This window comes from Emericellopsis atlantica (genome assembly GCF_019669845.1).
Source record: "Emericellopsis atlantica unplaced genomic scaffold F5Z01scaffold_1, whole genome shotgun sequence".
NCBI lineage: Eukaryota > Fungi > Ascomycota > Sordariomycetes > Hypocreales > Bionectriaceae > Emericellopsis > Emericellopsis atlantica.
Window position 1 is genome coordinate 267253 of NW_025764703.1, and position 18531 is coordinate 285783.

General features: G+C 56.4%; 10 protein-coding genes across 10 annotated transcripts; 8 read left to right on the forward strand and 2 right to left on the reverse strand.

Annotated features, from left to right (window-relative positions):
- Nucleotides 1-12: 12 nt before the first annotated feature.
- On the reverse strand, nt 13-1152 carry F5Z01DRAFT_5313 (uncharacterized protein). The gene has a single exon (XM_046260457.1). It carries the CDS (start codon nt 1079-1081, stop codon nt 263-265), a length of 819 nt encoding a protein of 272 aa, XP_046122768.1. The 5' UTR covers nt 1082-1152; the 3' UTR covers nt 13-262.
- A 238-nt stretch (nt 1153-1390) lies between these two features.
- Nucleotides 1391-2765, forward strand: F5Z01DRAFT_614179 (amidohydrolase family protein; the record flags this gene model as incomplete). The annotated part of the gene is made up of 2 exons (XM_046260803.1): nt 1391-1703; nt 1765-2765. The coding sequence occupies 2 exons, from the start codon at nt 1391-1393 to the stop codon at nt 2763-2765; spliced, it is 1314 nt and encodes a 437-aa protein (XP_046122769.1).
- A 135-nt stretch (nt 2766-2900) lies between these two features.
- Nucleotides 2901-3885, forward strand: F5Z01DRAFT_5315 (uncharacterized protein). The gene has a single exon (XM_046260460.1). The coding sequence runs from the start codon at nt 3035-3037 to the stop codon at nt 3584-3586; it is 552 nt and encodes a 183-aa protein (XP_046122770.1). The 5' UTR covers nt 2901-3034; the 3' UTR covers nt 3587-3885.
- Nucleotides 3848-6709, forward strand: F5Z01DRAFT_5332 (uncharacterized protein). The gene is made up of 4 exons (XM_046260476.1): nt 3848-5520; nt 5573-5663; nt 5716-6396; nt 6449-6709. The coding sequence occupies exons 1-4, from the start codon at nt 4108-4110 to the stop codon at nt 6673-6675; spliced, it is 2412 nt and encodes an 803-aa protein (XP_046122771.1). The 5' UTR covers nt 3848-4107; the 3' UTR covers nt 6676-6709.
- A 490-nt stretch (nt 6710-7199) lies between these two features.
- On the forward strand, nt 7200-9271 carry F5Z01DRAFT_5347 (major facilitator superfamily domain-containing protein). The gene has a single exon (XM_046260479.1). The coding sequence runs from the start codon at nt 7396-7398 to the stop codon at nt 8989-8991; it is 1596 nt and encodes a 531-aa protein (XP_046122772.1). The 5' UTR covers nt 7200-7395; the 3' UTR covers nt 8992-9271.
- Nucleotides 9074-9486, forward strand: F5Z01DRAFT_5430 (uncharacterized protein). The gene has a single exon (XM_046260543.1). The coding sequence runs from the start codon at nt 9155-9157 to the stop codon at nt 9419-9421; it is 267 nt and encodes an 88-aa protein (XP_046122773.1). The 5' UTR covers nt 9074-9154; the 3' UTR covers nt 9422-9486.
- An 812-nt stretch (nt 9487-10298) lies between these two features.
- Nucleotides 10299-11976, forward strand: F5Z01DRAFT_5432 (glycosyl hydrolase family 76-domain-containing protein). Its single transcript, XM_046260544.1, has 2 exons — nt 10299-10572; nt 10643-11976. The coding sequence occupies exon 2, from the start codon at nt 10692-10694 to the stop codon at nt 11874-11876; it is 1185 nt and encodes a 394-aa protein (XP_046122774.1). The 5' UTR covers nt 10299-10572; nt 10643-10691; the 3' UTR covers nt 11877-11976.
- Nucleotides 11977-12072: 96 nt separating this feature from the next.
- On the reverse strand, nt 12073-13099 carry F5Z01DRAFT_631946 (Metallo-dependent phosphatase-like protein; the record flags this gene model as incomplete). The annotated part of the gene is made up of 2 exons (XM_046261823.1): nt 12073-12523; nt 12585-13099. The coding sequence occupies 2 exons, from the start codon at nt 13097-13099 to the stop codon at nt 12073-12075; spliced, it is 966 nt and encodes a 321-aa protein (XP_046122775.1).
- A 228-nt stretch (nt 13100-13327) lies between these two features.
- Nucleotides 13328-15038, forward strand: F5Z01DRAFT_641555 (uncharacterized protein). Its single transcript, XM_046262586.1, has one exon. The coding sequence runs from the start codon at nt 13585-13587 to the stop codon at nt 14920-14922; it is 1338 nt and encodes a 445-aa protein (XP_046122776.1). The 5' UTR covers nt 13328-13584; the 3' UTR covers nt 14923-15038.
- Nucleotides 15039-15543: 505 nt separating this feature from the next.
- Nucleotides 15544-18383, forward strand: F5Z01DRAFT_5595 (calcium-activated chloride channel-domain-containing protein). The gene is made up of 4 exons (XM_046260690.1): nt 15544-15821; nt 15905-16941; nt 16996-18098; nt 18149-18383. Exons 1-4 carry the CDS (start codon nt 15760-15762, stop codon nt 18212-18214), a joined length of 2268 nt encoding a protein of 755 aa, XP_046122777.1. The 5' UTR covers nt 15544-15759; the 3' UTR covers nt 18215-18383.
- Nucleotides 18384-18531: the final 148 nt, after the last annotated feature.

An 18531-nucleotide genomic window follows, 5' to 3' on the forward strand; every position in this document is an offset into this window, starting at 1 on the left:
GTACATCCTCTTTGCCAGGAAGGAGTAGATATGCCGCCGCTATTCAACTCAACTATCATGACCCCTCACTGTAACCACAAAGAGCCCGGCCAGACTCTGTCGCTACCCGATAAATGCTACCAGACACGCATTGGAGGTCAACGTCTTCCTCGCTCCACTTATCAAGCAAGAAGCCGCCGTTGTTTTCACTTGCCCCCGCGGTGTTATCCTGTGCTGTAACGTGAGCGTTCCACCAACCCTCTCTGGCAATTGCTCGCTGAGGCTAGTACAGCACGAGACATCTAACCTCGATGCTCTGCCTCGAGTCACAATCCTGATAGGCTGGGTCCTCAAACGCAGAGTGCAGCGCGCGTCTCGCAACCTTCTCCTCCGAGTCGAAGCACTTGATGAGCAACACATCCTGCGGCGTCATGCCAAACTTGTAGTACCACCGATGCGAAGGGTTGTGACGCACAACCCAAGACTCCCCCATGAAACCATCCTCAGTCATCTCCGCCCCGACGAGATCCGCATCAGGCACGGAGGTAGAGTCCGCCACGGCAATGGGATCTTTGAGAATGGTGCGGATCGGCCGCCAGACGTTGATGATCTGATAACGCTTCTCGAGGAGAGCATCGGCCTCGGCGGGGAACTCCCACCGCAGACGTCGCTCGGCACCGTCATACGACTGATCGACATGCGTCCGCGTGACGGGCCCGCGGTTGGCGAGGTTCTGCAGACCCAGGTGGTGCCATTGTGTCGGCCCGCGACGGACTTTGTGGTTGAAGATGTGCACTTTTCTCGCCCCGGTTGTTGTCTTGATGAGCTGCTCGCATTCGGGGTAATAGGCGGCCTTGATGCGCTCGTCGTCTGTGAACATGTCCTCATAGCTCGCATGCTGGCACCACTGGAAGCCGTGACTGTCTAGATTGTACTGCGACTCATCACCGCTGACGTCGGATATCGTGAATTCATGTTCCTTGTGAGGTCGCTTATTGGTGATGTGACCTTTACCAATGAAGATAGGCGTGGGCTTGGAGCCGTCACCTGGGTCGTCCCAGTATTTGAGCTTTGAAGCTACATGGTGTTTCTTGACAGTCATTGTGTATTTTGGGTACGGGTAGCAGGATTCTTGACGGACTAAAGTACATGTAGATTGACAAAGTGCGAAGAAGAAGATGAAGCTTCCCAGGCGCAACACTAAGACGGAGCTTTATCAGGCTATTGGCAGCGCTAGTCCCAGGGGGCATTGAGCACTTGTTCAGGGGTCCTGATTAGGCGCGTAACGGGAACTTTTCAACGCCTTGGCGCTCTGCTCTGCCCCTCCAGTTCCACAGTCCACCACCCCACATGCTAATTATTGCTCCGATCAACCTCGCCCGCTTCACGCTCACATCTTTTCGTCAACGCCATGGACGAAGAGGAAGATGGCTTCGTCCTCGTGCCACGGCATTTCGAAGATGACAACTACCCATCCTACCTGTCGGACATTGAGCAGGTCGTCCTCCGCTTAGACGACCCCTCATGGACTCTCAACTGCTACCTCCACGATAATCCCGAACTTGGCTTCGCCGAGCACAAGGCCCACGATGCCTTGACCAAGTTCATGGGTTCCCACGCTGGCTGGAAGATCACCCCTTCGGCCTATGGCATGGACACGGCCTGGGTCGCCGAATACGACACCCGCAGGCCTGGGCCTGTCATCGCGTTCAACGCAGAAATGGGTAGGCGACTTTGAAAAACCATGTGAGACGTCAAGGTGACTTATTCGAACCGAAAAAAAAGATGCGCTCCCGAACCTTGGCCATGCGTGCGGCCACAACCTCATAGCCGTCGCTTCGGTGACAGCAGGCATCGCGACGGCAGAGACTCTACAAAGGCACAAGATTGGCGGCAAAGTTCTCGTTATAGGGACACCAGCGGAAGAAGGAGGCGGCGGCGGCAAAATCAAATGCCTCGAGGCCGGGGCGTACGACAACGTTGACGTGGCCATCATCTCGCACCCGGGGATCCTGAACAATAGCCCCATGGTGAGGACCACTGCGTACACACATCTCGACGTGTCGTACCGCGGTCGCGCCGCTCATGCCGCCAACAGCCCCTGGAGTGGCATAAACGCGCTGGATGCCCTCATTGTGGCGTATAATGCTGTCTCGGTGCTTCGGCAACAGACGCATCCCGACGACATTATTGGCCTACAGATCACGGACGGCGGGAACAAGCCGAACGTGATTCACGCGCACGCTGCTGGTGTTGCTGTTCTCCGAGCCACGAGCTCGCATCGCTTGCAAGAGCTTCGGCGTAAGGTCATAGCGTGTTTTCAAGCTGGTGCTGAGGCCACTGGCGCCCAGGTCCACATTGAGGAGACGCCAGGGTACAAGGACCACGTCCCGAATCGCGTGCTGGCAGCATCCTACGCAAGATACTGGAGAGCGATGCCAGACGCCCCTGATCCGCCGCTGCCGCCCCCTGGGCAGTATACCTGGGTCAAGGCCAGCACAGACCAGGGGAACCTGAGCTACGCGCTGCCGAGTATGAATGTCAGCTTTGCCATTCCCCCAGGCGAGAAGGGCGGACAGCCGCACAGTCCCGATTTTGCAAAGGCGTCTCGCACCCGAGGCGCCTTTCAGCGAGCTATGAGGGTTGCTAAGGCGATGGCAGGGACCGCGATGGATGTATGTGCGACGCCTGGACTGCTTGGGGATGTGCAGGCGCAGTGGAGACGTGATATGGCTTCTATGGCTGGTCAAGAGGAGTCTCCTGGGAACGCTGCGTCCATGGCATAGATTTATTTGGCTTCTTGACTACGCAGGGCTCGTTTTGAAGACAAGCTTTGAGTAACCACTGTATAACCCCCTGGCAACAGTAAAGGAACCACAGATGGTCACTTGTCAGTGAAGCTCACGGTGTAGGACTACTTTCATACAACCTGAAGGATAGACCACACCGTAAAAGATACCGCATAGATCACCCAGTGGCTAAGGTACAGGTGGCTGGACCCCGCGCAGGCACCATCATGATGCCCTGGTTGATATGTCTAGTCTGACATGCGGTAATGGGGCACAGTGTCTCAAGGAGCCTTTTACGCAGAGGTCTGCTTCACACCTATTGGGGTCTTTTTCTGGCGTCTACATTGGGCCAAATCGCGGACACGTTTCCTGATGCAGGGTCAGACGGCACTGGCAGGCTTCTCTTGCGTCCTGACTCCTGCGCAACCAGTTCCCCACGATGCTGCCGTTGCCGCGCGAGCTATAAGGATCCGAGAAAGAGTGCGATGCACGGTCGTAGGATTATGGAATTTATGAATTGGCTGAAAGTATCATGGTCAGATATGACATTATTCATGGAGTGTTATTCTGAAGACATGGCCTTCGAACGAGACTCGACATGGACTGGATGTTGGGATCGTGGATATTCCCAGTCCTGCGCTATCGGCACGCCTCTTAGCGGCCCGCCCCCCAGCCACCGCCCGCTGGCGCAGCCCGTCCAGTCCTTTGTTCAATCAGAGTGGCGCGTTTGCGTGGCGCCCACCCTCCAGTCTCCAGACTTCCAGAGCTCAGCGACCGCCCACGTTTCTCTCTCTCCTCGCACCTGTTGCCCTCAATGACCCGCAAGGCTGGTGGTCCCCTGGACTAGCAAGGGCCCGATGTACCTCTCAGTGCGTCTCACGCAGCCGAGGTACTTGCGCTTGGCATGACGCCCATCCTTGCCCATGCACATCACGCTCGTCACCCGTGTGAAGATGGTCTCAGATCTTCGTTCAGCCGCGGAGGGCCGCTGCCGCCTGCATGGTCAGCTCAGCTGCTAATTACTGCGGCGGCGGCGTCGTTCTTTCGCTGAGTGATTTGCACTTTTGATTCTCTCCTTTCCTTGATCATGCGCACGCGTCTCACTCAAACGAACCTGACAGCCTAGACGAGGACAGACGAGTCACGACGACAACGCAACTTACATGCACACAGAGCGCCTCGAAACCTCGAGATCGAAACCCCGCGGACTCATTTGGCCTCACCCCGCGACGGCGCGACTACACGCTTGTTTCCATCGACAGAGAGAGGTGAACAACCACACAATCGCCACCCGGCAACAAGGGACGACACCAGTCGAGCTGCCATTTTGGAGGCCAAGATGATGGAAGAGGTCGACGACCTTGTCTTGACATCCTTTCGGGACATTGTCGACAAGGCCAGAACGGCGCTGCACAATGCTGGCGAGGAGAACCCCGTCATGCTCAAGGCCGCTCAGGCACTGCTCAAGGAGGGTGAGCGAGCCGTCAAGAGGATCGAGCCGCAGTGTCGCAAACACCTCGACGACTACGGTTCGAGCTTCATCGCCGCCCTCAAGGACAGCGATGAGATTGCCACGTTCCGAGGGCAGCTGACTGATCTCCTGTGGGAGTTTGACGACTACGTCGAGCCGGACGACTTTGACGCCGACAAGTTCACCGAGCTGCAAATGCTCTCGCGCAAAGCGGCGCCGCGAATCTCCGATGCCCTGTTGCGGATGAAGATTGAAGCGCCCACTAGCGACGCCGCCTCTTCGCGGGGGTCCATTGCCCAGATGCCGACACCGACATCGCCACACGCCGCACTCATGCCCGGGTTCACAAGCCAGCCCCATCGGGGGTCCGCGGGGAGCTCCATGGCTGACAGTAACGATGCCAGCAGCCTGCTCCGAGGACTCATGCGCTCACCCACGGGTCACGATAGCATCCACGATGCGGCGCGGGAGCAGCCTCGGCCAACGTCAGCAACCCATTTGGACTGGAACGTCAAGGCAGGGGACGATGGTCGACGCCCCGTCGAACCACCGGTCGAAGGAAGAGCCGAGCTGAATGAGTCGCCCGTCCTGCCAAAGTCGACTCTCCAAGATGATCCAAACGGCAGATTCACAGTGGTGCCTCCCCCTCCTGTCAGCGCAACTGGAGGCGGGTTTCCGGCTCCGGAAATTCACGAGATGGAGGATCGTCGTCCGAGCGGCATGAGCCAGCAACCTGCGCCTAATCACCATCAGTACCATCACTCACCGCACCCGCCTCGCCGGCAGCCGACGTTGCCCAACTTTGCAATCCCAGAGCACAACGTGACCTCGGCACAGCCTGGCTCGATCCCGTTCTTCCAACCCTCGCAGCCCTTTTCGCCCACGTCCCAGCACTCCCGACAACACTCGTTTCCACTATCCGAGCAGTCAGACGAGTCCCTACGGCCCGACCTCATCAGCCTTCCCTCCCATGGTGACCCGCGCGCCCGCGGCAACTCCTTCAACTCCAGCATCGGCGTCAGCCCCCTACAGCCACCGACACCAGCCATCCCAGGAGCCCAACCTATAGTGCAGCCCTCCGCTGAGATGGTTGCCATGATGGGTAGCGCGCCCATTCCCGTAGAGACAGAGCTGCCACCCAAACCGACGGCCGAAGGATCGGGCGAGCTCAAGGGGGCCAAGATTGACGAGGCGAGCTCATTCCTCCTGGCCAAGGGCTTCTGCGAAGGCGCAAAGGAAGTCATTCGCGGAGGCATCGGTGTCAAGAGGACGAAGAAACCTGTAGCTATTAGTGCCCTGGTTGGGAAGAACTGCAGCGCTAACGTTAGTATAGGGCTTCGCGACCGCCGCCACGGTAGCGCGATGTCTTGCCTGTCTGTATGAGCTTGACTTTGCCGAGATTGAGACCGACGTAAACGGGGAGGGTAAGATGACCCCCTTTCTCGGGAGACGAGAGAGTACTGACAGTGGCCGCAGAGAAGGGCAATTTCCAGCGCAACGGCATCAACTTTCGCGTCCGCTTCCTCCAAAAGAGCCACATCTCCACGAAACGTGTCGACGACGTGCAATACGCGTGTATGTTTTGTGTTCAGGCAGGGCGCACCATCCACGACAGCGACGCCACCGTCTTCTTCAACCAGAAAGCTCTCTTTGAGCACCTCGCGCGCCACCCGCGGCCCCTGCCCGAAGTCCCCGGCGTGACGGTCATTGAGGGCACCGCCTTGCCCGAAAAGTACCGCAACGACTACGACATTCACTTCAAGCACCCCACACGGCCGCACCCTGTCATCGAGCGGGCCGACGAGCTGATCTATCGCCCGTCGGCCGTGTCACTCGACCAGGCACGGAGGATGTACGGTCAGCGTCTTCTGTACGATCGCTCGCCGGCCCTCGAACTCGCACAAGGCGCGCGGATCAGTGGTCTGACCTGGCCCTCGCAGTACAACGGCGAGTGGGCGTTTGGCTGGCACGACGGGCACTATGCGTCGGTGCCCTCGCTGCTCCTCAAGCTGGACGCCCCGTCGACGAGCGAGATTCGATATGATCGATCGAGTATCATCCGCGCCAAGGCGCGATGGCGGTTCTCCGTCAAGGAGAAGGAGAAGAATGCCGACTGGCTCAAGTTCGACAAGGGCGAGACCATTACGAATATCTCGTGTACGTGTGCCTCTTTCTCTAAAGGGGGCCTTTTGCTGACCTGTTCATGTAGACGTCGATGTCGAGCACTGGTGCTGGACGGGCACCAACGCCAAGGGCAAGTCGGGCATCTTCCCCAAGGACTTTGTCGACCCGGCCACGATATCCGAGCCCACGAGCACGGCGACGGCCAACCGCGCGGGTTCGCTCAGCGAGGAAAAGGCGCGGTCCGCGTCGTCGATGCTATCCAAGTTTTCGATTCGCAAGAACATGGGCCGGCCACCCAGTATATCTGGTTGATCAGGCGGCGGATGGGTTTTCGGTTGTTTTGTTTATATGATGTACATGCGTGGTAGGTAGGTAACGCTTAGTCTGTCGTGGGGGCGAGCAGATCTGGCGTCTGGTGTTTTTGCGGGATACCCCTGATTCCAAGTGCGCGCGTGCGGGCTTCATTCCATAGACAATGCGTTTGGTAAATTGATGTGGCGTGATTCTGATCATTCCAAAAGTACACATGGGACGATTGTTGTTGGGAATTGGGGCGCAGCGACATGTAGATCGCTGAGCACGCGCGCATCGTCATGGCGTGGGGTTGTTGGGGAGTCTGTTCGCAGCGGTTGATTGACATCCATGAAAGGCACTTTTGGATCAATCACTGAGCCGGTTCACCGCATCCTCCTCTCCTCCCCGGTCCAAGTCACAGCGGACCGGGCGCGGCGTTTACACATATTCTCCGAGTACGCAGACCACGGACGTCCAGTCTGGGCGCCTTGTACATGAGTTCAGGAATCCCAAAGGGTTTATATATAAGTCAGTCTTTTGGGTTCTAGCAAATCCTGCTCAGGTTCTTGTACTTTGTACTCGGTAGCTCGATCGCAGTTGTTCGACACGAGACAAATCATCGACGAAACCCTCGCCAAAGCCTCCGCCGTTACGACGCCAGAACGTATACATCAGACAGCGAACTGAGCATGCCCAGAGTAGGGACCAGTTTCAATAAAATTCAATTCATGATTCAGTATGCCCGTCACGAAAGAATCGCCATCTGAGGCACCAGTCCTCGACAGCATTGCCATGGTCCCACCAGAATCGTCTGCAGAAGAAGGCCCAATATCAACACCACAAGACAGAAAATGGTCCATCCACTCGCCATGGGCAAAAAGAGGCATTGTTCTATGCTCGGCCATGACCGCCTTCTTCTCCCCCTTTTCGTCGCAGATCTACCTCCCCGCCATGACATCCATAGCCAGCGACCTCGACCTCTCCATCTCCCAGGTCAATTTGACCGTCACCACCTACATTGTCACCCAGGCCATCCTGCCCATGTTCGTGGGACCGCTGGCAGATACTTTTGGACGACGTCCTGCGTACCTCCTCTGTGGCCTCATCTACATCGCAGCCAACATTGGACTCGCCGAGGCACCAAACTACACTGCGCTTCTGGTTCTCCGGAGTCTCCAGTCAGCAGGCTCCAGTCCCACGGTCACGCTCTGCGGTGCCGTCATTGCAGATGTGGCCACGTCCGCCGAGCGAGGGACGTATGCTAGCATCACTGGTATCCCTACTGTTCTTGGCCCGGCACTGGGACCAGTGGTGGGAGGCCTCGTGTCGCAGAATCTGGGATGGCGCTGGATCTTCTGGCTGTTGACTATATTGGCTGGGGTCAATCTCTTAATCATCATCTTATTCCTCCCCGAGACGTGTCGCGCCCTTGTCGATGATGGGTCTGTGGCGCCACCGAGGCTGTATAGGACGGCATGGCAATGGACGGCGGAAAGGCGAGCAACAGGCGACATTCAAACAGAAAATCCACAACAGCGCGATGAGAGACCAAAAAAGCCTGTCATGGCTAGTATACTCGGCAACTTTGCCATGTTGTGGGAGAAGGAGACGGGCCTGCTACTGGGCAGCGGATGCCTGCTGTTTGCCGCGTACACGGGTCTCACAACAGCCCTGGCGACAAACTTTGCGCGGGCGTACGACTTGAGTCCCACGGACACGGGGCTCATGTATCTCCCCATGGTGGCCGGTACTCTGTTGGGCGCCATCCTCGCGGGGCCCATGATGACCTGGAACTACAAGCGGCACTGCGCTCGCCAGGGTGTTCCCTACGATCGTTCGCGGCAGATTGATCTCTTGGGTTTTCCTATTGAGAGGGTGCGTCTCGAGATTGGGATTCCCTTCCTCGCCGCGAGTGGTGTCGCCATCATGGCATGGGGCTGGGCGGTGCAGAGCAAGGTGCACCTGGCGGCACCTTGTAGTATCAGTGCCGTCGTGGGACTCGGGATGACAATCTTCAACAACACGATCTGGGCGCTGTTGATGGACATTCACACGGCCAGGGCGGGGACAGCGACAGCGGGAGCGAACCTTGGACGAGGGGTGGTGAGCGCGGCCACTACGGCGTTTATTGCGCCTGCCATTGATGGACTGGGGATGGGTTGGACGTTTACCGTTCTCGCTGCTCCCTATGCGATTCTGGTTCCTATTATGTGGTATGTCATGGCGAATGGCATGCGATGGAGGGCTCAGCAGGCCCAAGTACTGGTTGGGAGAGCGCAGGCAGATGGAGAGGATAGTGGCGGTGTCGAGGGCCATGCTCCGTCTGGGAAGTGAGGATGTGATGAAGCGTACTGGGGGTCACAGGTCTCTGGCAGAATGCGGTGATACCGTTGGCCAGCGCGGCGCTCAGGGGTGAGTGAGACACGCTCTTTGAGACTGCGCTCCCAGACGCAAGCTCTGAGCACCGTGGCAGCATCAACTGGCACAACCATCCTATATGTTGTACTGCCGTATACATTTATCTTCAATCCGAATGCGGGCGACCTTGGCAGGGAGACTGGTTACGTGCACTCTGAACTGTGCATACTGGGTGCGTCAGGCACGTGGCTTCGGATGCCCGAGTGATATAAGAATCCGGCTAATATTGACCAGACGTGAGCTGGCATATGACGTGGGACGATCGAGTTGCGTTGCAGAACAAATTGGCGAGATAGGCTGGCGCACACAACATGAAGGGGGCATGAACTTTGTTTTGACAGCTTGAAAGTTCATGTTCCCTGGGAGTGGAGCAGCCCGCGCTATGGTGGCCTTTCTTCTTCCCATGATACGACTGAATGATAAGAAGAATTGAAGCCCTGTTGGCTCAGGCACGGTGACTTGTTCGAGCTGAAACGTCAAAGGGACGATTGGCTGCGGTTGGCGTTTCGATGCTTGGCATCCTGACGGCGGTTACGCGTGTGGACTCTCTGGAGGCGCTGAGCCTGCATGTGCAAGCCAACTCTGTTAGTCGTTGCAAGATCACCACAAATCATCGATATCAAGTTGCGAGCAGAGGAGCTAATAGTGTCTAGCGACTTCGACAGGATGAAGGTAATTCTAAGGTAGTATAGAATAAGAATGCTGGAAATCAGCCCAAGGGCTGTGTGTCCGTGAGGGTGGCGAACAGGCCTGGAAGATCGTAATTGCCGGGCCAAGAGACTTTCTAAACAGTCATGAACCTTGCCAGTCCGGGATTTCATCCTCGATGAGAAAAAGATACCTGGTATGCTCGAGCTCCGTGGAAAATCGACCAGACATGCCGTGTACAGGGTATGCATTTTTGTTCACCTGTTAGCCTTTCAAATTCAGCAGCCCTTCCGAGTTCCGACTGTTCCTTTCCCACACAACGCATGAACTCGCCCGCTCACCGAAACAACGATGCTGTCCACATCGCGGTGGCTACCGTCTTCTCTTTTTCTTCGACGCAGACTTCTGTGTAACCATTTATGATCTCCCGCCAAGATGCACTAATTACCCAGCCAAGACCGCCAACAGGTGCCGGCGGCAGCATTGAAAGCCCAGCCCCATCCTGAAACGCCTTGTCTGCCCTATCGACAAGCGCGCAACCACCTCAGGTCGCGCCCCTTACCGCCGCGCTGGCGCCGCACACGGACGTGGCAGCCACTCTGGGCGCAACCTCTCCCCTTGGCCACGTCTTGGACGATGCTTGGCTCTCTGGCCGACATGCAGGCTGAGCCACTCCAACCACTACGCTACCTCAACCTCCGACGTGGGACATGGCTCGCAAGATGAGCAAGGAGGCTCGCTGGGACCGGCCCGGCGCCTGGCGTCTTTGTCGGTCGTTTCACTGCGATGATGAAGCGCCTGGATATATACCTAGTATCCTCGCCGTTGCCTCAACTGTTGACCATAGAAGTACAGTCGCTCGTTTTGTTTGTCTCTTCTACTACTTGCCCACGGGCTCAACCGACACTCGTTACTACAGACATGCTTGTCAGCGCTATCGTTACTGAAACAGAATCTGAGAATTAAACATGCACACTTCTTACTATTGGGCGGCAATGCCCCTTTTGGCTGCCTCGGCAGCCGGCGCAGGCACACAGGAGTACGTGGACAACGCCATGAGCGCCATTCAAACACTCAACGACGAATGGTACAATGTACGCACGGGCATCTGGGACGACGCATGGTGGAATTCGGCCAACATGCTCACCACACTCGCCGACTTTGCGACACTCCGTCTCGACGAGGCCAATGACCTGAATGTCGGCGGCTACATGCGCAACACCTTTATACAAGCCCAGAGCGAAAATGTCCTCACAGTCAAGCAACTCTCCGTCACAGGCATGGTCACATCGGCATACTGCATCGACGACGACGTCAAATGCAAGACGAAGAGGCATTTTCTTGGGAAGCGTGGCTTTGACGACTTTATCAACGAGTTCTACGATGACGAGGGATGGTGGGCTCTCGCGATGATCAGGACATGGGACGCAACAGGTGATCAGGAGTACCTGGACTCCGCCGTCACCATCTTCGAGGACATGCAGACGGGTCTCGGAGGGCCTTGCAATGGCGGCATCTACTGGAACAAGGACCGCAAGTACGTCAACGCCATTTCCAACGAGCTCTACCTCTCTGTGGCCGCATCGCTGGCCAACCGCATGCCCAACCGCGACTATTACCTCACCATCGCAAGGGATCAGTGGGCCTGGTTCCGGGACAGCGGCATGATCAACAAGGACAATCTCATCAACGACGGGCTCGACGGCAAGTGCAAGAACAATGGCATGCAAACTTGGTCGTATAACCAGGGCGTCATCCTCGGCGGCCTGACAGAGCTGTACCGCGCGACGGGGAACAAGGATCTCCTCCGCAAGGCGCACACCATCGCCAAAGCGGCCATCAAAGCCCTCGCCAACGACGAAGGCGTCCTCGTCGAGACGGACAAGTGCGAGAAGCGCAGCGGCAACTGCGGGCGTGACGGGCAGTCGTTCAAGGGCATCTTTGTGCGCAACCTGCGCTATCTGCACGACATGGCGCCCGACGACGAGTTCAAGGAGTTCATTGTCAAGAACGCAGACGTCATATGGGCGGACAATCGCAATAAGCAGAACATGCTGGGCGTTGCGTGGACGGGGCCGTTCATCAAGGCGACGGGCATGTCGCAGGGCGCGGCGCTCGATGTGCTCGTGGCGGCGATTGGCGTGTCTGATTGAGTTCGATTGAGAAAATACTATTGGTTTTGGGATACTTTAGAAAGCGAAGGGAGTCTTTGGATTGGGATAAATGGATGGGGGCTAGACAGTGGCAGACCACCAAAGGGCATATTTACTTAGAGGACCATTCACACTTGATACCACGAATCGACCAGTATGCAGCAATGGCTGTATATGCCAATCTTATAACTGCAGACTAGATGTCGACCACGACGGCCCGACTTCGTACCTTGCCCGTGTTCCCATGCATCTGCGCCGCATTCACCATCAGCCCGCCCCTGTTGCTGCCCGGTCCGCCCATGAGCCACTTCCACGCCACGCTCTCGAGGCCGAGGTACAAGACCGTCGCAACATCCCACCACAACGCGCAAGGGAAACACTCCCTCAGCCAGCCCCGCTTAGGCCGCGCCATGAGTCTCTCGTAGGCCGTCTGCAGATCGTCGTAGTACGCCGGTGACGAGCCATAACCAAAGTGGACGTGGCCAAAGATGTGCAGTCTAGGACGGACGCGGTACAGTTCACGCAGGAGATGCGGATCGCCGAGGGCGAGGTCGTGGTGGTGTTTGGGCGGAGAGTGGGTGATGAGGATATCTGTCTCGGGAGGGATCTTGCTGAGCCACGGGTGCTCGTCTGGCTGGTATTGGAAGCTGGGATCGTGGGTCAGATCATGCTTGTTTGGAAGATGACACCAACAGCGTGTGTACTTACGCGAATTCAGGAGGTCCAATGTTGGGGATATCCGGGACCCCAAAGATATGAACCTTTCGACCCCTGATTTCCTGCACCGTCATCTGGCTCTCGAGGTACACCACGCCGTCCAGATCGACCTGGGCCCCGGACTTGACATCCTCGTCCCGCCTCGACTTGGGGTCAAACCATGAGTCGTGGTTGCCCGCGATGACAATCTTGACGGCGTGTGGTTGGCGCTTGAGCCAGTCGATTTGCTTCTGGATATCCCTCACGGTGCCCTCGTTCGTCAGGTCGCCCGCGTGCACCAAGATGTCGCCCTGGGGAATGTGAACGATTTGGTCATGGGTGTCGGAGATGGCGACGACACGGATCTTGGGGTGGGCGGGATGAAAGGGGTGACCTCGTAGGAGGAGCACGACGTGGTAGAACAGACTTGTGAGGTAGGTCAATGGCGAGAGAAGGAGGGAGTCGAGAAGGGTGAGTGGCTGCCATTGGTTGCGCCTGCGCAAACCGAGCCATTGGAGAAGACCCATTGTGTCGATGGTATGGTGTCTGCTGAGGTCGAGTGTCACTGGCGATGATGGCTCATGTCGAGCGAGGGGTGGGTGGTGAGTGAGACGAAGCTGATGAGACGATCAGGCATGAAGACCCACTGACATCATCCGACGGTGTTGTTGCAGGTGCAGGGTAGGTGATTTGTGGTTGAGCTCAAGTCGACCCAGCGTCGCACCGACTTGCAGGCTTCTTCCTTCCAGAAACCTCCGACTCCATCCCCGACGCATGTCAATGTTTTTACGGCAACCTGATCTCCAAAACGACTGGAGACAGGAAGTTGAAGATGCTACTAATAAATGGAGTTCGGCGAGGAGAAGATAAACACAGTCATGTACAGAAAAAAGACACACGATTCAACTTACCTTGACGCCTCAGACATCAACCTCACAATGCGAAGCGCGTGAATCTGTCGCTATCACTCACTCGAGTCCTTCCCACCCTAAGATTCACCCAATTCTATACAATGTCTCACCTAATAGAGTCTTGGGAAGACGAGAAGCGGCACACTGTCTGGGATCCCGCCAGGCCAGCGACGCAGCCCATCAACCTCTCCAATGCGTCGCCTCAGAATCAGTCGCTATTCCTCGCAAAGCTTCCTCTTGGAGTCCGGCACGTCATCTACGGTCATCTCTGGGCGCTCAATGGTTTGGAGCAGCACATCTTCGCGGAAACAGTGTGGGACGACGAACCGGTGATGCAGGGACTACACCTGCCGCCGGTAGTCAGCACGTCCACGGTATCCGAGAATCGGAATAGCGAGAATCAGAGGTTTGGATTTCACCTAGAGTTACACAGCTCTGAGAAGCCGGGGAACGCGGATATAGACGCAGACACGCCGGAAGAGAACGACAGGGATTATAACAGTGGCAGCCACGCTGATGGGAGTCTGATGAACATCGACGACAGCATCGAGAACGAGTCTGATCACGACGCGGACGACTACTTTGCACAACACCCTGACAGTCCTCCCTACGTCTCACCGGCTCACAGCATGGCCGACTCATCGCGCTCTCCCTCCATCAGAGGAGCCTGCTCCTCTCCTTCGTCCTTGCCTCCAGACACGCAGGTGGGCCACATCCGCCGCAGACGCTGCACAACCGATTACGCCCATCCAGATATATCCTCGCCCAACCGTCTTTCTGCACTATGTGACAAGCGTGCCAAGCATTGTGAGCGTCATGGCCCAACCTTTGTCGACGGGACGGACCCCACCTGGGATGAGACGTGCTACTGCTGCAAGGAAGCGTACGACTGCTTGTTTGCCAAACACAGCAATCCAGATCCTCCCAAGGAACGTTCCGATTTCATGGCCATGCTGCTCGTCTGTAAGAGCATGTACGGCGAAGTACTGCCGAGTGTCATGGAGCATGTACGATGGAGCTTCACCAAGCCCCAGCATCTTTCCCAATTCCTCAAGATGCAATTCCCCATGATACATCTCATCCGGCGGATCATTGTGCTCTGGGATATCAGGCAATCGTTCGACTCCCAGCTCGCCGAGTGGAAGGCAAGTCTGCCACTGCTGGCTGCGATGGAGAATCTGAAGGAGCTAGAGATATGGATGGATTACAAGCGAGCATGGGTCAATAACGAGGAACGTCTCGAGATGGAGGATCCGCGACAGGCCAGGATATGGGCTATGGCGCCCACGAATGTGCAACTGCGCGTGACATATCCGAAGAGGGTGGCGGAAAGCTATTCGCATGAGCCGGAGGACGCAGCGCCGTATCTGGTGAGGTTTGTCAGAGGGACAGGCGGCTGGGTCAACCTCCAAGAGGTGCACAGTGATACAGAGAATTAAGTTACGTGGTTGCTTTGACTTATTCAGACGATGTACTTTGCAAATTTAGTCCAAGGGGTATGCCATTACCCAATGCAGAACAACCAGACGCATCACATTCGGTGCGGAAGACACCTTTTTTAGAATCCCGACTTCATAACCGATGATTCACTGAAGATGAAACACGGACGTGAGGCAATAAAGGGAAGAAGAATGTCAATAAATATGTATGCATCATACATCACACATGGACTTATTGCTGGCCTCTTGGAGAGCATGGTAGCTCCAGGGTAAGGCAAACTTGGGAGCAGGGCCACTGACATCATCCCGCTTCGCTGACCCCTAAATCTGCCGGCGCTTTGACAGTGGGTCTATGCAAATGTGAGCCAGGCACCTTCGGCCCTCGGATTTGTAATAAGAAGTAGATACAAAGTATGAGATGTGCTTAAATGATGGGATGGCACCATGAACGACTTTAGCTCTGTCACCCTGCTGTCAAAAATTGCCAGTTTGCCAAGTGCAATGGGGAAGTCCGATCTTGTCTGCTAATAAATTGCGGATGATTGCCTGCACGCACTAACTCAGCGCTAGCAGCTACAGCTATAGCTACAAGCTGCGGCGACGTGCTGGAGCTTCAGCTGGCGCTGGCATGTGCGGGTGGTGGTGACGTCTTTTGTGGTGATGCCCTTCGTCAAGCAAGCAAGCGTGCAAGCAGGTTGGCAGGCAAGCAAGCTTTTCCTCGACCTCGTTCCAGTTCGCAGACTTCCCATGCCCTCTTCCTAAGCACTGGCTCCCCTTCAATTGTCTTGTCTCATTCTCAATCGTCCCCTAGGCCCAGATAATAAAGGGAAGTAAAAAATGTCCACTCTCAAGGGCCTGTATGGCAAACGCGACGATGGCGGGGTCGAATCCAACTACGGGTGTGTCTTCATCATGCCAGCCTACCATTGCTGCTGCGAGCCCAAAAGAATTGACACGCTGACGATGAGAACCCCGTCCACAGAGTAGACTATGTCGTCCACCACAAGATCCCAGCCGCGGAGCGCGAGGCTGCCGAGGCCGCCTTCATCCAGCTCATCACCGCTCTCACAAAGGTTGGCCTCGCCACAGAGGTCCGCCACGGTGATGGCTCAGATCTCCTCGTTTTTGTCAAGATTGCATCACCAGACTACCTAGCGAAACACGTCTACCGTGCCCGTCTGCAGGATTGGCTCCAAGGCGTGCGCTCAAACAGCCCCAACAAGGACATCTCGCAGGCGCTCGAGGACGAGCCCGTCACCGAGGCGGAGCGTTCGCGCCTCGTCTACCTAATCCTCACTAAGCCTACGGACGACGGCGGTGCAGGCATCACGCCGGGCAATGGCAGCTGGAAGTACGTGGAGAGCATCTTTCCCCTGCACAACCACGCCTTCAACAAGGCCTGGATACAGAAATGGAGTCGCAAGTATCTCCTGGACCAAAGCGACCTAGACGAGATTCGCAACAAGTTTGGCGAGGATGTGGCCTTTTACTTTGCCTTTACGCAGTCATACTTCCGCTTCCTCATCTTCCCCTCCGCGGTGGGCCTCACCGCCTGGCTGTTCTTTGGTCAGTTTTCCAAGGTATATGCGCTCCTGAGCTGCCTCTGGTCCGTCGTCTTCTTCGAGTACTGGAAGAAGAAGGAGCTAGATCTTGCCATCTCCTGGGGCGTCCGCGGCGTTTCCAACATTCAGCGTCCTCGACCGGAGTTCGAGTGGGAGTATGAGAAGGAGGACGCTGTGACGGGCGAAAAGGTCAAGGTCTACGACCCCATGAAGAGGCTCAAGACGCAGCTGCTTCAAGTCCCTTTTGCACTGGCCTGCGTCACTGTCCTCGGTGGTCTGGTCGTGACCTGCAACTCTCTCGAGGTCTTCATCAACGAGGTGTACACCGGTCCCGGCAAGCAGTTTCTGCCCTTCCTACCCACTGCCATTCTGTGCACCATGACGCCGCTCTTTTCCGGGGTATTGATGAAGGCGGCTGAGACTCTCACGACGTGGGAGAACTATGAGAACGTAGACGGTAAGCTCTACGATTTCTTTACACATATTAGTGATCTTTTCGCTGACTTGACAGCCTACAACGCGGCTCTCGTCCAGAAGCAGTTTGTCCTCAACTTCATGACCTCCTACATGGCCCTCCTCTTCACCACTTTTGTGTACATCCCCTTTGGCCACATCCTCGTACCCTTCCTCAACTTCTGGCAGGCTACCGCGGAGACCCTGACGTTCTCCGAAAAGCCCCTGCCGACAAAGACATTTGAGATCAACCCCGCCCGCATCAGCAGTCAGATGTTCTACTTCACCGTCACCGCGCAGATTGTCAACTTTGCCACCGAGGTCGTGGTGCCCTACGTCAAGCGCCAGGCCGCCGACAAGGCAAAGGAGTTTCAGCAAAAGGACAAGCCCAAGGTGCAGGATCACCCCGAGGAGGCGGAGTTCTTGCAGCGGGTACGCCACGAATGTGAGCTCGAAACGTACGATGTCAGCGGCGACTACCGCGAGATGGTCATCCAGTATGGCTACCTGGCGCTCTTCTCCGTCGCCTGGCCCCTTGCCTCCACCTGTTTCCTCATCAACAACTGGTTCGAGCTGCGCTCCGACGCCGTCAAGATCGCCATCAGCAGCCGACGACCCATCCCCTGGCGCGCCGACTCTATTGGCCCCTGGATGACAGCCTTGGGCTTCCTCAGCTGGCTCGGCAGCGTCACCTCGTCCGCCATTGTCTTCCTCTGCAGCGGCTCCCAGGATGGCGCGCGCGGCACCACCTCGCACATCACCCTTGCCGGCGCCCTGGGCAGCATCATGTTCGCGGAGCACTTTTATTTTGTCGTCCAGCTGGTCGTGCGCCATGTCATGTCCAAGCTCGAGTCGCCCGGCGTGCAGCAGGAGCGCAAGGAGCGCTACATGATGAAGAAGCGTATGCTCGAGGAGACGCTGGGGCAGACTGTCGAGGGAAAGGACGCTGTTCCCGGACTTCAAGGTGGTGAGGAGACTACCCGCGAGGCCTTGGAGGAGGAGGCGCGGAAACAGTCGATACATGGCCACGGGTCACCCGAGGAAGCGTATGTTCTGCATTTGCCTGTCTTTGCTACTGCGAATACTAATGGTTCCAGCTTCTGGCAGCGCCAGCGTGGCATGAACGAGACGATCACAATGGGCCGCAGGATGATTGAGCAGGTGAGTTATCCTCCATGTCTGGAATTGACATGCACTGACGAGCAACGCAGTCGGTTGAGGAGAAGAGCAAGTCCCAGAAGCCAGCTCCCAGTCCCCAGGCCCAGAAGGAACTGTGAACCAAATGAATAGGCCTCTGACAGATGGAGCAAGGAACTTGACTGCGAGTTGTCGGCAGCTATTGGCAGCTGTGAAAGAGAAGAGGTGTGAGATGGAATATCTTGACCTAGTGTCATACTAGGTACGAAACTCAAAAGAATGCAATCACAATTTATCCTATATGCATCTCTGTTGTTCACTAATGAAAACCAAAGTCATTGAACACTCAATGTCATTAACTCTCCATGTCTATGACAGAAAAAAACAAAAACGCCATCTATCTATGCATGCATGTGTGGGTATCCCAAACAAACCAAATCGCTTGTATCAATCTTCA

Coding starts and splice junctions, on each gene's coding strand:
- F5Z01DRAFT_5313 (XM_046260457.1), bottom strand. CDS start 1,081: ATGACTGTCAAGAAACACCATGTAGCTTCAAAGCTCAAATACTGGGAC.
- F5Z01DRAFT_5315 (XM_046260460.1), top strand. CDS start 3,035: ATGGGGCACAGTGTCTCAAGGAGCCTTTTACGCAGAGGTCTGCTTCAC.
- F5Z01DRAFT_5332 (XM_046260476.1), top strand. CDS start 4,108: ATGATGGAAGAGGTCGACGACCTTGTCTTGACATCCTTTCGGGACATT. Junction 5,521..5,572: donor TCAAGAGGACGAAGAAACCT/GTAGCTATTAGT, acceptor ACGTTAGTATAG/GGCTTCGCGACCGCCGCCAC. Junction 5,664..5,715: donor GACCGACGTAAACGGGGAGG/GTAAGATGACCC, acceptor CAGTGGCCGCAG/AGAAGGGCAATTTCCAGCGC.
- F5Z01DRAFT_5347 (XM_046260479.1), top strand. CDS start 7,396: ATGCCCGTCACGAAAGAATCGCCATCTGAGGCACCAGTCCTCGACAGC.
- F5Z01DRAFT_5430 (XM_046260543.1), top strand. CDS start 9,155: ATGTTGTACTGCCGTATACATTTATCTTCAATCCGAATGCGGGCGACC.
- F5Z01DRAFT_5432 (XM_046260544.1), top strand. CDS start 10,692: ATGCACACTTCTTACTATTGGGCGGCAATGCCCCTTTTGGCTGCCTCG.
- F5Z01DRAFT_641555 (XM_046262586.1), top strand. CDS start 13,585: ATGTCTCACCTAATAGAGTCTTGGGAAGACGAGAAGCGGCACACTGTC.
- F5Z01DRAFT_5595 (XM_046260690.1), top strand. CDS start 15,760: ATGTCCACTCTCAAGGGCCTGTATGGCAAACGCGACGATGGCGGGGTC. Junction 16,942..16,995: donor GAACTATGAGAACGTAGACG/GTAAGCTCTACG, acceptor CTGACTTGACAG/CCTACAACGCGGCTCTCGTC. Junction 18,099..18,148: donor GCCGCAGGATGATTGAGCAG/GTGAGTTATCCT, acceptor CGAGCAACGCAG/TCGGTTGAGGAGAAGAGCAA.